Here is a 15,178-nt window from a genome sequence, read left to right as displayed (position 1 = left end):
AGAGCAGGATTGACTAATTCAATTCAACCCAAGTTGATCTGCCGATCTAGGGAGGTTCACCGACCTGTCCACGTAAGGGGTGGAAATCTTGCAGGTCTGGGGTTCTACATTGTAGCCCCAGCTTTGCAATGATCCAACGGTGTGTACCCTGAAAAATCACCTAGCGTAAATGATTTTTTTTTAATTTGACCGTATTAGTTTCTGATTTTGATGTTCATCCCTGAAAGGGCATTTGGACCTATATAAGCCCTCTTTGAAGACATACAATCGAAAACTCCAGTTTGTTATGAAGTGAAGTTCGTAGATACGAACATAGAATTAAAGAGGCTTTGAATTGCTGGGAAAGGTAAAAAAGTGGCTGCATGTTTCATACCCATCTACTCCAAACTAAAATCCCCATGGAAAATAGGTTCGCTCATCTTGCAGGTGGACGAGCTCGCATACAACTGTGAGAGAATTTTGGCTAATGTGAAAGGGAAGATGGGAAAAAGGGGAGTACTTTTGAGTGAGGAAAAGGAGACAAGCAAACGCCATGTCGTTAAAGTTGAAAAGAGTTAAATTTAATTAAAGGACCAAATTCTTATTCTTATATAAAGTGACCGATAAACATTAAAATATTACTAGATTTTAAGCCAACATAGACTCGCCATTCATTAATTTTATTCCCTTTGTCGAGGATATTTGACTGTTTCGTATTTCATCGCCATATAAATCTGGCAAGTCAAAACCGTGGGTTATACGTTTTCAAAACCGCAGATTCAAACCTCTGACAATTACACTCGCCCTCGCTCCACAGTAACAATTACAAAATGTCAAAGAACTATGCTATGCAGTGGCTCCCAGCTCCCTCCTACAACCTTTATATAAAACTCAACACTTTACATTTGCAAACCCATATCTCAAATTTGAACACCTTCGGCACCTAAAGCCAACCTGACAAGCAAACGATCAAAAGAAAATGAGTTCTCGCTGTCTTGCATTAGCTATCAATCTCCTTTCAGTCTTCATCTTCTTTCTGTTGGTCTCAGACTTCTTGCATGTTGAGGGCTCAAGAATCCTAAAAGATCAGGATTCTTCTTCTTCGTCTATAAAGGGTTTTAGTATGAGCAGAGCTTATTCTGGTCCCAGCGGCCGTGGAGCCGGCCATTGATGGAAGCCCTCACCGTTCTTAACATTTTTCATCACAAGCTCATAACTCATAAGGTTCAGTCAAGTATTTAGGTTTTTATATAAAGCAAGGAAAGGTTACATCATACATGAGGTAAAGCAAGTAGCCAAGTTCTTGCATGCACCAAAGTTCTTGCATGCACCAAGGCCCAAGCACCTACAAAGCTTTGTGGGTTTTTTTTTTTTTCCTTTTTCTTTTGTTCTACTAAAGAAAAGGGGAAGTCATTTAGTTGATGTTTTTGAAGGAATCTAGGGTTTTCCATTTTCTTCATGTTTTCTTTTTGCCTATTAACTTGGTACGCAACATATATATGTGCATTTGATGTTTGCGTAATGTAAATGATTTCTCATACAAATCAATGAAATAGTTGAACTCCTATTCCTACTTATTCACTTTAGCGATTGTCCATGCCATATATATTTCTCTTTTCATTTTTTTTCTTCTTTTGCACCTTCCCCGTTGAAAAAGAAGACCGAGATATCCACGAAAGACTTTTGCCAATACAAAACTATTGACTGCAGAGATTTTGCTTCCAGTGCAGATGCTATCATGGACTCTTCAGTAATGTGCCTTGGACTAACGTACCGTAAATAATCTTCTTTACTAAAGCTTAGATCTTCCTGTAGAATTATTGAGCTTGATCCCAATAGCTTTCTCAACAGCAAACAGCAAAGCCATATATTAATGTCTAGATGTATAATAGCATATCAGCTTACAGCCAAAAAGTTTGATCTTAATGCATAGTATAGTATTAATTATATCAATGTATTATTTGCTTATGATAAATAATTAGGCAAACTTGATGCTAATGCAAAGTCAATAACCTGCCAAACAATTATAATCTGCCATTCCTAGAAAAAGAGTTTAATATTATATTAACTCACGTATCATTTCAGTCAAAAAAATTTGATAGAAATAATGCTGGTTTATGTTGTATTACATTGTAATTATGATTCTTATTTTAAGTCTTGGAAATAATTATCCTTTTACTTGTTTTGATATAGATGATATTAAAATTAATAGAGGTGATACATTCAAATATTGAATAGTAACATCTTCCTTTAATTTTTATTGATCATTCAATATTATTTATTTTGATTTATCTAATTTACACGTGGCATGATGAATCAAATTTAATTTATATAGTATAAGTTATTGAAAATTTCATCACTAAACTATATATATGTACATATATATATATATATATATCCCTTGAACATAGAAATGGTTTCCTTTTCTTTTAGTCAAATTACTTATTTCAGTTATATATGCTCAATTTTCAATACTATCTGTGTCGATATATAGTTTACTTTGACATATGTGACATATATCTCCAAATAAATCCCTTGCGTTAGTATCAGCATGGCCTACAATGTATCGCCTTGTTTCCGACGAGGCATAAAGAGGGCTAAAGGTTTCGAACAAAATGGAAAAGGGAAAGTAAAAGGCAAGAGCTACCAAAATGTCCACATATTCTTGTTCTCATTTCCTAGACGTTCCCACTCTAATCTTGCTTCTAAGCACCAACTCTACAACGAGATGAGAATATTAGGGACAATGAATGCACGAAGTCATATCCACCCAAGAAAGCAAAAGAATCAATAAAGAAAATTCTGTTTAGAAAAGGTCATAATTTTAAAGCAAAAATGTTCAAGAAGAGCTGAGTTGCATGGACTTTCAAGCGCCATTGATGGTCAACGCTTCTCACATACTCCTTTTGGGTTTTTAAAAGAAAAAGTGGGGAGGAAAAGGTGCTGTGTTATTTTAGGTCTTAGGTCCATAAAAATTGAACAGCTGGAATACAAGTGAACCAACCACCATACTACCAATATGATTTGGTCATAACTTATATAAATATGGTTCTGGTGAATGGAATGTGTTCCCATAGTCAAAACATAGTGTTTGCCAAACCTAAACGTCAATGCTTTCTCCATATTCAGCGTCATCATCTTCGGCTTTTTGCTTATAAATGAACCAATATGGGTCATTCATATGTATTCATTATATGGGGTACATATTTCTTTTAATTATTTACATCAAATATACAGATTTATATTGTAAATTTCTCATGAAAATTACTTATTTCCAACATTCTGTTGTGTTCAAATGTCAAAAATATAACTAAAAAAAAATAAAATTAAAGGACATCTAAAATTGAATACTTTAAATACTGATATTTTATTAATAATTTATCTACGAATAACATGTTCCCATGGGATTTTAATTTACATAAGAAAAGCAATAATGCTGATAATATTTTTTACCCTTTTTTCTGTAAAATCTCCGATCCCAACGTTATTAAGAAATTTGGCTTGTCACTTTCCAAGGCCTGGCCTTCCTCAAGCCCAGCCTATTTTTCAGTTTAAAGTCTTAACATGGTTGGCCACTTATTATTATCATCTGGTGGGCTTGAACTTATGGTTGGACCAGTTAAATTTGACGGGCACGTGCTGAAGAAAGTGCTGAAAGCCCATGTTTACTTGAGAGGCCAATTAAACTGTAAGAAATCTTTACGGGTAATCTCGTTTAATGTCGCGTTGCGTCTTGTTTCAGTTCTTTAAACCGTTCGCGCTTCAGCGGATGAAATTCAGGTCGCATGAGCAGCTTACCTTTCCAACTCTACTCGTCCTTCTTCAAAATGGAGGAAGCTTCCAGTATATCACTGCAAGAGTAACATGGTAGAGTGCTAATCACAGAAATTTCTATACAAACCTTAAACCAACTATTCACTACCGTAACACCAACACAAAAACCCATGGCTCACCAAAGTTTCTTCCTTGTTTCTCTGTTGGCACTAGCAACCCTGCATGGTATGGATGCTGTCGATTACGCTGTTACCAACCAGGCTGCAACAACTCCCGGAGGCATCGTATTCGACAACCAGCTCGGAGTCGAATACACTAGGCAACATATGGAATTGGCCTCGGAATTCATCTGGAACCTCTTCCAGCAAAACGACCCGCGGGCTGACAAAAAGAACTACATTTTAAGCGTAAGCCTTGACGTCGTTGATACCCTGCCACCGCAAACTCCTGCAGTTACAAGCGGCAATATGATTCAAGTCAGCGATAAGCATATCGAAGCTTTTAGCGGTGATCAACTAAAGCCGGAATTCAATGGGGTGCTTTACCACGAGATGACTCACGTCTGGCAATGGGACGGGAATGGGCAGCAAGACAAAACTCTTGGGGGACTGATTGAAGGGATTGCAGATTTCGTAAGGCTGAAGGCTAATTATGTTCCAGCTGGGTGGGCACAGCCAGGGCAAGGGGATAAATGGTACGACGGTTACTCTGTTACGGCTAGGTTTTTGGACTATTGTGAAGGTCTTAGGATTGGGTTTGTAGCGGAGCTTAACAGGATAATGAAAGATGGTTACAGTATTGATTTCTTTTTTCAGCTGCTTGACAAGACGGTTGATCAGTTGTGGAGCGACTACAAGAACCAGACAAGAAATTAGAAGCCATAGCTATATCTAGCAGCCCTTTAATTATTAACGTAAAAAAATTGATATATATATATATATATATATATATCCATTATCATATGAATGAGCATCAGTTCTCTTGTCCTTAATTAGTCAATAAATAAAGTAGTTAGGCGCTCTCAAAAAAAAAACTCAATTGATTTAATTATATACAATTGTAACATCTCCAAACTCCTTATGCATGAGATTTACATAGAATACAGTTATTAATTTTATTTGGTCAAACAAGATCTGCTGAACATATTAATTTAAGAAGAGAAAGAATAGTTATTCAAGTTGATCTTTAAGCTTTGTATTAAGAAAGATCGGGTATATAGATTATAGATACCAATTTTTCTCTGCCAAATGAACTAGGTGTGCCTAACACTTTGGTTTGGAGATCAAGGAAAGATTATTGATTCAAATCCGAAGCTTTTTGTTAGAAATTTATTATATTGCCAAGGAGAGACTTTTCCTCTATAGCATTGAGGAAAACATTTTAAATTTTAAGTCACACATTCAAATTTCATCAAATCAATTTATTTAATCTATTTATTAATTTTTCATTGAATATAATATTTATGTCACATATATTGAAAAATGTCTCATTAAATTATATTTTTTATTTATAACTTAATCTCATTAAAAGAAAAAGACATCGGGGGTGTTTGGTTTGCTGCATGTGGAGAACATTCTTTATATTTTAAATTAATGTATTTATATTGCAACCTTTGGTTTATCTAAAATACATCGTAAAGTCTTTTCATTGTAGTGTCATTACAATGGGCAAAGGTATGTGATTCCTTTAGTAACTTTCCCTTTGCCCAAATTCTCCCAATTCCCTTACCATAGCTAGACCTTTCGCTTCTTCTTGCCTTAACTGCTCACCTGTATCAAATTTGCTATTGTTTGTGGTTCAAGATGAAGGTGGTTAGTTGATCTATGATTCATATTCTCAGATCTTGTAGATATCAAATTTGACTGTTCAAAATTGAGGTCTTACAGATTGTCTATCAGATCTGATAGTTCATCACTGATTGAAGTTGAGCTCTTGAACTGAGTTTCCATGTCTTTGTTTTCTTTTTTGTCTTGGTTTGCTACCAATGTAGTTTTGATTGGGGATTCTTGTTATTTTGTTTGTGTTGGGTGGTTTTCTGTTAGTGGACTTTGCATTACCTAGGAATGGATTGCTGAAGCTGATAATGGGCGCAAGGTGTAAGGAGAGAAAAAAAAAAAGAAAGAAAAAGAAGAAGAAAGAGAAAAAAGAACATGGAGTTCTACATGCCAAATAAGTTAATTTTATTTGTTGAACAAAACAAAAAATAATTAAATATATAATTATAAATCATACCTAAATTTTAAAATAAAGAGCATATGAATTAAATGAAAATAATAATTGATTATATAAATATATCATTAGTATTAATTGATTAATTACTTTAAATTAAATAAATTTATTAATTAACTAATTAATTAATTTTTTTATATTTGGAGAAAGGGGATTCAAATATTATTTTTTAGGTAAGGAGATCATTACCAACCAATGAACCAAATTCTCAAATACTAATTAATTAATTATTATTTAAATTAACTAATTTATTTATAAAAAATTTAAATTAAATAATTTAATTCTTTAAAATTTAACTAATTTACTAAAAATAAATATTTTTATAATTTCACATATTTTAATATTTATATAATTAGTATTTATGTATTATGTTATTTTATCATATTATTATTTATTATTTTAAAAATAAAATTGAAAAGTTAAAAATTTATATTACAAATAATATAAATATATTCATTCCTTCCCCCAAATATATAAAACAAAAATTTATTCAATTTTATATTTTTATACATAAATATAATTTTATAAATTTACGTTACATTTCTAATAAAATATCTCCAAACCAAACATTACAATATAATTTTATCAACAATTACATTCCTTATAATTATTACTTTCACATTTTATATCAAATGTTATAAAGTTATTTTTTCAATAATTACATTCCTAATAATTGTATACCCAATAATTACATTTCTAACAAAATATCAAATGCACCTATTATGTCAATTTTGATCCAAGTCAAAGTAATTTATCATGAGATTTTTTTTCCTTTTTATTACATCGAATAGGGAATTAAATAACCCTCAGCTAGGTTTGGTTCTCTCCATCTCTCTTTTCTTTATTGCCCATCCAATTTTGACGAGTCTGAATCTGTCAAACTAGCTGGATTTCCCATGAATCATTTGATGCATTGACTTGTCAAAATAAGCTAACCCATAAAGTGAAAAGGAAAAGAGTTGAATAATTAGAATTTACTTAAAAAATAATTTTAATAATTAGAACTAAGATTCCAATTTAAAACAGTCAAACTTGAATTTAATAATGGAAAAAACAGAATAAACGAGGTAAGGGTACCTTCTGTATTTGATTGGATCTAAAATCATATGTAAAAAAGGAAATTTTTTATTTTATTATAAAATAATTTTTAAATTAACTTTTAACGTGTATAATTGTTTAATGACAACGAAGGACAATTCCATTAAAAGTTTTTTAAAACAATTTGTTAGTTAATTATTATTTTTTGAAGATTGAGAAATTAATATTTATTTATATATATACATATATTTCTCTTCTCTTGACTTATAAAAGGATCTATATTTCTCTTCGAAGTTTAATGGATATATACAGACCAAACTTTTGAAACCATGCCATAATTAATAAAGCAAGTGTCACCTTGCCACTGCCATCCTACTACCGTATAAATCTTAGAGAAACGAGACATTTCTTGCAAAAAGAAAAACAAAATCCCATTAAGCATTAAGCTACCATGGCTCACGCCTTGTTTTTCCTCGCTCTGCTGCTATCTCTTACAGCCATGCAAGGCACCCATGCTGTCGAATATGCTGTCAATGACAAAACTGGAAACAGCGGCGGCGGTGTTCGTTTCGGAAGGGATATCGGGGTGGACTACACCAAGCAAACTATGAGTTCAGCCACGAATTTTATCTGGGGAATCTTCCAACAAAACAATCCAGCTGACAGAAAAAATGTGTCAAAAAGTCACCTTGTTCATTGAAAACCGGGATGACGTAGCTTTTGCTGTGAATAATATTATATATTTTTTATATTTTATATTTTATTTTATTTTTATATTATATATTTTATTTTAATTATAATAATATAAAATATTTTTAATAAAATAATAAAATTAAAGAGTAAAATTATCTTTAAAAATATTACATAATACATTCAAACGTGATTGCATTGGTTTTGAATTGCAATCATATTACATCTTTTAACTGTAACGTGATTACATTTTAATTTTATATTATATTAATTTGTTATAAAATAAATACTATAATGTAATTTAATTGAATATATTATAAAAATATATTTTTATTTTTTTAATATCAACCGACACTTTCATGCCAACGCAAATTATATTGGGAAGTATTGAGGTGATGTGAAAAAGGAGTTCACTGGGGTGCTTTATCATGAAATGACCCATATCTGGCAATGGAACGATAACGGCCGGGCTCCTGGAGGATTAATCGAAGGAGTAGCGGATTTTGTGAGGCTGAAGGCTAATTATAGTCCTAGCCACTGGGTGAAGCCAGGCCAGGGCGATAGGTGGGACCAAGGCTACGATGTTACAGCAAGGTTTTTGGAGTATTGTAATAGTCTCAGAAATGGATTTGTTGCGGAGCTTAACAAGAAGATGAGAACTGGCTATAGTGCTAACTATTTCGTTGAGCTGCTGGGGAAGACTGTCGACCAGCTCTTGAGTGATTACAAGGCCAAGTATCGCAATTAAAAGGTCGAGTTGGCAATTAGAGATGACTAAAATGAATTACAATAATTGTCTTTTCATTCGCACATTATTATGTACTAATAAATTGTCTAAATAAATCTGAATCATGATTAGTTGGGAATTACTTGAGTTGCTTAAAATTATGACTTATTGGGCAGGAATCCATTATTCGGATGAGCTTTTGTTGCTTTCTGTTAAATTATCTTTGGTTCAGATTTTCGTCGTTCTGCTAGTATAAATAACCTGGAAAAAGTTGGAATTTGTTGAAGTCACTTTCTTCTTCTTCTTATTATGATTATTAGAGTCTTTTTCTGTAATCGAAGTCAATGCTTTATCAACTGAAAGCGAATGTTCAGAACTAGTAATCCTGATCGTTACTGAGTAAGAAGACAAAAGAAACAATTGAGGGAATGAATTATATTTTTCATTCACACATTTGTCATATGTACAGGACCCCATCTTATAAACCCGGGTTGCTAGCTGAAGCATCTAAAAAGGGAAAGAAAATTGTTACCTACCGTTACGCATTCTGTCAACAAGAATAAAGAAATCTAACAGAGAATGTTAACTATTTGCATATTTATTTACAAATTATTAAGGTACCGTTAGTTTCAAGCTTCTAATGACGTCAAGCTGGTACTTATTTGTCTTTCTAATTGCAGCCTCTTAATCCTTATGAGCATCACAGTATTCTCAATCACAGATCAGCTTTGAGAAATCCTATCGATGATTGAGATTAACTAGTTGTCTTGAATTAATCTGAATTTTTATGAGGAAATGAGTGCTCTCAAACAAACCAGAGGTTCAATTGCTTTTTTCTTGAAAGGTTATTTATTAACATTAAACCAGAGGTTCAATTGAGAAATGTGAATGCTAAATGGTAGTTGATTCATAGAGGAGATACTAATGAAGTAGCCTGGAGGCTTTTAGCAACGACATGAACAAAATCATTGTCAGATATACAGATTGCAGGACTGTTTGAAGTCCCGCAAAATCTATAGTTGCCCAATGTACTTCAATTGGCACGAGTACAAGACCTGGATCTTCTAATTTTGTTTGAAATCATGTAAATTAACCTCACAATTCAGATCTTGCCTCTCCGTATATATATGTTCTAGAGCTGATAATGCAAACATGTTATCAGTAGTTCCTACAAAAAGCACAACTGCAGGGCATTGGATTTGGCATAATCTTCAATACTTTTAACATTGTGCAATTGATAAATTTTGTGGCATAATTTTCAACCAATCAATTTTAAATCGGTTTTCGCACTAACAATGTCTTAATTAAGATATAAGACCAAAGAAATATTCTCCATTTAGAATAACATATGGAAGTAGTAGTAAATTTTATATATCTATAAAATTAGAACATGAAAGCATATATAGATAAAATTACCAAGTCTTGAAACTGACAAGAAAATTATGTGCTTCCTTATGTCATTAGATTCATCTACAAATCTACGTGGAAGAGTCAGTCTTTTATGGAGTGCGGATTCTCCGCCTGGCAAAAGCTAGGAAAAGGAACAAGTGCGAAGACTCCCAAGTCAAAGTCAAGGAAGACTTCAATCTGGAGATGCCGACTCCCGTTACCGCTGATTGGCAATGGTTTTCAATTGAATTTTGTGAACTGGATTCACTTTTCAGCACTTGATCATTCCTCTGTCAGATTGATCGATTATTTTCCTAATTAAGATTAGAAATTATCTTTTCTTTATTTCGAAGTAAACGCAAATGGTCTGCCATATTTTTGATCCTCGATTTTCTCCTAGCAAACTCTGCATATGGCATACAGCAATGCAGTCACCAACCGGGGGGAAACAACCCCTGGACCTGGAGACATCCTTTTCAACACGCTAAACAGAGAATGGCATTAGCCTTGGATTAATTTCATCTGCAGGCGTTTTGAAAACAAATTAATTAAAACACCAACAAAGATAAAAAGAATGTGCCGACTGTGATCGCATATGTTGCAACAACTAAGTTCACACATAATAAATATATCCAAAGGTATCATTTTTCAACGATCAAGTTCATGGAAAGAGAAAATGTCAAGCTCCATCAAAATTTATTGAATGGGTCGCATATATAAATATTTTCACCAATAAAATGATTAACAAAAATTATATATATATATATATATATATATTGGAGTTATGGCTGTTGTCGTTAGCCATCTTCTTTTCTTTTTGTTTTACCCAATTCAGAGACTCTGTTTTATGTTAAAAATTAAAAAAAAAATCCAAAATCCTTAATACCAACATTAAAGAGAACATAATTTTATTAAGTTTGGCCAGCTGAGACGTCATCTCTAGTACGCTTTTAAAATATGACGGCGTCGGTGGGTTGGCTTTTGTTGTCTGAATTTTTGGAAGGTTGCCATTTGTTTTCCTCTTATTCATTTTCTTCCTTGTATTATTTCCTGGCGTGCACCTACTGAAAATAAGCATACAGCTCAAACAAAATCAGGCTCCTTGATTTGCTCCAATGAGTTACTCTCGCTTTATTGTTGCTTCGTCTTTTTCCCATCTCACTGGATTTGGTGAACTGCTATTTGTCTCCCCTTGTTATCCTCTTCTTGCTAAAACTATTTTATTTTTTTAAAAAAAGATAACAAGCTAAACAGCTTTTAAAAGAGTAAAAGCATCCTTACAAGAATCGGCAAACATCAGAAGTTATCTGATGTGCAAACAGAGCAAGTAAATCATTTGTACATTTTAAAATTATTTTACATGACAAAGAAAGTTCGATTGATAAATTTAATACATAACAACCCTTGCTAAACTTAAGAGGAAAGATCCATTATTGGTGGCTCGAGGAAGGTACTAAAGTTATTAACTCTCAAAATCTCAATTTTAGCAAGACTGTCAATTATTAAGTTTATCTTCTGACTGATATGATTAAAAGTGACTCTCATAATGAATTTTGAAAGAGTTTCAATGATATTGGATATTAGTTTCATACACTGAGAAACTTTACTATGGCCTCTCGTCCAGAAAATGACGTTAAAGGAATCGCTTTCAACTTCCAAGTACTAAAACAAACACAAAGACCAATTGGTAAATTTTCTCTGCCAAATAAAATGGGCCTAACACAATAATTTGGGGAGGAAAGAATACCGACTCAAACTCAATCATAACCATAAGCTAGACTAACGGCAGAATCAGTCAATTTTTTAAAAAATTTAAAAATAAAAAAATAAAATTTAATAATTTTTAAATAAATTATTAAGAGAAAAATATATATATGTTTTTAAAAATATCTGGATAATATATAGAAGATTTTAAAAATTTTGAAGGGCCACAGCCCCATCAATATACAAGGCTTTGCCCTTGAGCTAGACTAGTCGAGTCGGAAGAAAATTCTTTTTCCTTTTTTGATGATTTTTTATATTTGTTTTCACAATTTTACTTTACGAGTTTAATAAATTTTTTACATATGAAGGTTTTAAGATTTAGAGATGAAGGTTTTTTATAAAGAGTATAAGATGAGACATATGGTGTAAAATTATAAAAAATATATCAAATGAGAAATTAAGAAAAAATAGAAGATTTTTTAGATTTGTGGACTTCAACACGCAGCTAATTATATATTTGTAATATATTACATCGATTTTGGACCAAGTCAATGTCAATATGGGATTTTGGTCTTGCTTCATTGAACAGAGATTTAAATGCATGCCCTTGGGGTAGGTTCTCTTTTCTTTATTGTCCCTCCAATTTTGACTAGTCTGCATTTTGTAAAGTATATTTTCCTTCATCTCAGCTGCTTAAGTTTTTCAGCATGTATATAGAAATGGGAAAAAAGTCACGCAGTTGTATTTTGCCGATAGTTTTTTGTTTCTTCAATTACGGAATCTGACATGGTCTAAATTTTTGGTTAACGTCTAAAATGATTGCATTAAAACTTAGAGGTCCACAAGATAAGCTGTTCGTTTATCACCCTTCCTTGGATAAAACATGGTTGAGGAACTATATTTGTATTCGGTATTACTCTTACGTCATGGTTAATGCATTGACCAAAAATTTTAAAAACAATACCATTAATATTGAAAGCCAGGTACGACCTGGCGACTACCGTCCAACTCCTATTAATATAGAAAGCCAAGTGCCACCTGGCGACTGCCATCCAACTCCTATATATACCATAGAGAACAAGACATTTCTCGCAAACAAAAACTCCACCCAAAAGCAAACAAAGAAGCAGCTTCTACCATGGCTCACCACTCGTTTTTCTTGTCTCTGCTAATATTATCTCTTGCAGCCACGCAAGGCACCCTTGCAGTTGAATACGCTGTCAATGACAACACTGGAAACAGCGGCGGTGGTAATCGTTTCAGAAACGAGATCGGTGTCGACTACAGCCTGCAAACTCTAAGTTCCGCTACAGGTTTTATCTGGAGAACCTTCCAGCAAAACAACCCAGCTGAAAGAAAAAATGTGCAAAAAGTCACTTTATTCATTGAAAATGGGGATGGCGTTGCTTTTGCTATCAATAATGAAATTCATGTCAACGCAAATTATCTAGGAAACTACTCAGGTGATGTGAAAACGGAATTTACTGGGGTGCTTTATCACGAAATGACTCATATATGGCAATGGAACGGGAACGGCCAGGCTCCTGGAGGATTAATTGAAGGAATAGCTGATTTTGTGAGGCTAAAGGCTAATTATATTCCTAGCCACTGGGTGAAGCCAGGCCAGGGCGGTAGGTGGGACCAAGGGTATGATGTTACAGCAAGGTTTTTGGATTATTGTAATAGTCTCAGAAATGGATTTGTTGCAGAGCTTAACAAGAAGATGAGAACTGGTTATAGTGCCAACTATTTCGTTGAGCTGCTGGGAAAGACTGTTGACCAGCTCTGGAGTGATTACAAGGCCAAGTATGGCAATTAAAAGGTCGAGTTGGCTAAGAAGTGAGAGCTGAATAAAATTAATTACAATTGTATTTTCATCCTCATATTATGTACTTATAATTTGTCTAAATAAAATTTGAATCATGATTGATTAGTAAGGAATCGCTTAGATTCCTTCAAATGACTTGTTGGGCAGGAATGCACCGTTCTGGGCTTTCCGGCTAGCTTTATTTGCTCCCCCTTAATTCGCTTTACTTTTAGATATTCATCATTCTATTAACAATAAGAGATATACCCTGAAAAAGTTAGGATGGTCAAAGTATTTTTTCCCGTAATCAAAGGGCATGTTCTTTGGTCCAATATTGACTGGTATTAACTAGCTATCTGGAAATGCTGCTATGTACAACTATTGCGATGAACTCTCAAACAGAGCAGGGGTTCTAAGAAACGCAAATGCTGGAGGCTCATTTATGGAGGAGATGTGAATGAAGTGGCCAGTAGGCTTTAGCAACAAAGTATGGTAATTTGCGTTCAACAGTATCATTGTCAAAAATACAGATGCAGGGGCTCTTGTCCACTGACCAACTGGCACAAGCACAAGACTTCGTACTTTTTGTTTTGTTTGAAATCTTACACCATTCGCAAAAATATGTAAACCTCACAATCCACATCTTGTCTCCATATTATGTTTTAGACTACGGTCAAATTAATGAAGACGCGTACTTTAATATTTTTACCTTGAGTGTGAGTTACCAAATCTTTATTAACCTGAAGTACCATTTGGTTCCCATATGAACCCATTAATATTAGAACTGATAGACCCCGGTTCATACCAGAAAGCATGATAACTTTATTAAATTACAACAGTAAGTCATTTCTGGATCATGAAAAGCATTACATCTATTTAGCACAAGAGCTGGCCAGATGCAGAACAACAGCGGTTTCACATGAACAAAATTAGAGTAATTGATGGGCTCAGCAGCAAGAGCGGCTTGGTCCAGAACAAAAATCTGAAGATGCTTAATGAGGGAACTAATACCAGGAGCAAACCATTAATTTCAGGTAATTTTCCGTCATGATTGGACATGCCTGATGGCTGAAATAACTTCACTAATTGACAGGAATTCTCGCCTTTTCTTGAGAAGAGTCTTAGCTAATTCAAGAGCGCACCGCTCACAGTCTGCTCTTATGCTAGCTTCTCCAATTGATTCAAAATCCTCGACATGAGCAACACCAACAATTCTCCTGCAAATTAAAAGATAAACTCATCACAGTTACAAATTTTTTAGAGTTTTATCAATAGAGAATTAGCATTTGAATAAAGTTCATAATTATGTAAAAAGGTAGGATCCTCCATGTTAATGCAGGAAGGGTAGCTGCTTTTATAACTGCCATTCGACCTATACGGGAAGGCTTCTCTTCTCTGATAAATCAAGAGTCAAACATGTACAGTTTGCCTGAATTTACTAGAAAGGAAAGGCATCCTACAAATATTCCAAGCTCAAGGTTCTGTGCATAGAGATTTCAAAAGTTAAATCTCATTAGTAATTCCTTGTAAACTTAAGAATCTGTTTCTTTTGGGTGTTAACAAAATTTTCTTGTCTAGGTTAAGAATCAATTACCTAGAGAGTAGCAGGATGATAAACAGAACAGAAGTAACAATGTCCAAAATATACGGGTAAATGTCTAAAAGATGGTTTACTCAAAGACCCATATTATAACTGCAATGGGCTGCAAGTGCAAGGTAACCCACCATAATAGACTAACTCCGGCTAAAGGCCAGGAATGAAGAAAATATTGAGGACCTGGTATAAAACCTTTATCTCACCTTATCATCTTAGCAGCTCCAAATCCAAGTGTGTCATGGAA

The 15,178-nt window shown here is 33.6% G+C and overlaps 3 protein-coding genes and 1 pseudogene across 3 annotated transcripts in view; 3 read left to right on the top strand and 1 right to left on the bottom strand.

The window, feature by feature from the left end:
- The first annotated feature begins 3,784 nt into the window (after positions 1-3,784).
- LOC110424434 (uncharacterized) lies at positions 3,785-4,804 on the top strand. Its single transcript, XM_021438997.1, has one exon. The coding sequence runs from the start codon at positions 3,924-3,926 to the stop codon at positions 4,626-4,628; it is 705 nt and encodes a 234-aa protein (XP_021294672.1). The 5' UTR covers positions 3,785-3,923; the 3' UTR covers positions 4,629-4,804.
- Positions 4,805-7,471: 2,667 nt separating this feature from the next.
- On the top strand, positions 7,472-8,458 carry LOC110426536 (uncharacterized; annotated as a pseudogene).
- A 4,148-nt stretch (positions 8,459-12,606) lies between these two features.
- LOC110421093 (uncharacterized) lies at positions 12,607-13,600 on the top strand. The gene has a single exon (XM_021434567.2). The coding sequence runs from the start codon at positions 12,669-12,671 to the stop codon at positions 13,347-13,349; it is 681 nt and encodes a 226-aa protein (XP_021290242.1). The 5' UTR covers positions 12,607-12,668; the 3' UTR covers positions 13,350-13,600.
- Positions 13,601-14,139: 539 nt separating this feature from the next.
- Positions 14,140-15,178, bottom strand: part of LOC110422304 (methylthioribose kinase-like) — a 4,400-nt gene continuing 3,361 nt past the window's right edge. Inside the window, exons 7-8 of the mRNA XM_089785350.1 lie at positions 15,138-15,176; positions 14,140-14,554 (exon numbers count right to left, since the gene is read on the bottom strand). Coding sequence (XP_089641476.1) covers positions 14,383-14,554; positions 15,138-15,176 — 211 coding nt within the window. The 3' untranslated portion in view covers positions 14,140-14,382. The remainder of the gene's footprint in view (positions 14,555-15,137; positions 15,177-15,178) is intronic.

Source organism: Theobroma umbraticum, unplaced genomic scaffold (assembly GCF_002168275.2).
Source record: "Theobroma umbraticum cultivar Fairchild unplaced genomic scaffold, ASM216827v3 scaffold_30.0, whole genome shotgun sequence".
Lineage (NCBI taxonomy): Eukaryota > Viridiplantae > Streptophyta > Magnoliopsida > Malvales > Malvaceae > Theobroma > Theobroma umbraticum.
Note: the sequence above shows the minus strand (reverse complement) of the source record. Positions and strands in the feature narration are given on the sequence as shown.

Excerpts from the sequence above, each read along its gene's own strand:
- LOC110424434 (XM_021438997.1), top strand. The coding sequence starts at position 3,924 with ATGGCTCACCAAAGTTTCTTCCTTGTTTCTCTGTTGGCACTAGCAACC.
- LOC110421093 (XM_021434567.2), top strand. The coding sequence starts at position 12,669 with ATGGCTCACCACTCGTTTTTCTTGTCTCTGCTAATATTATCTCTTGCA.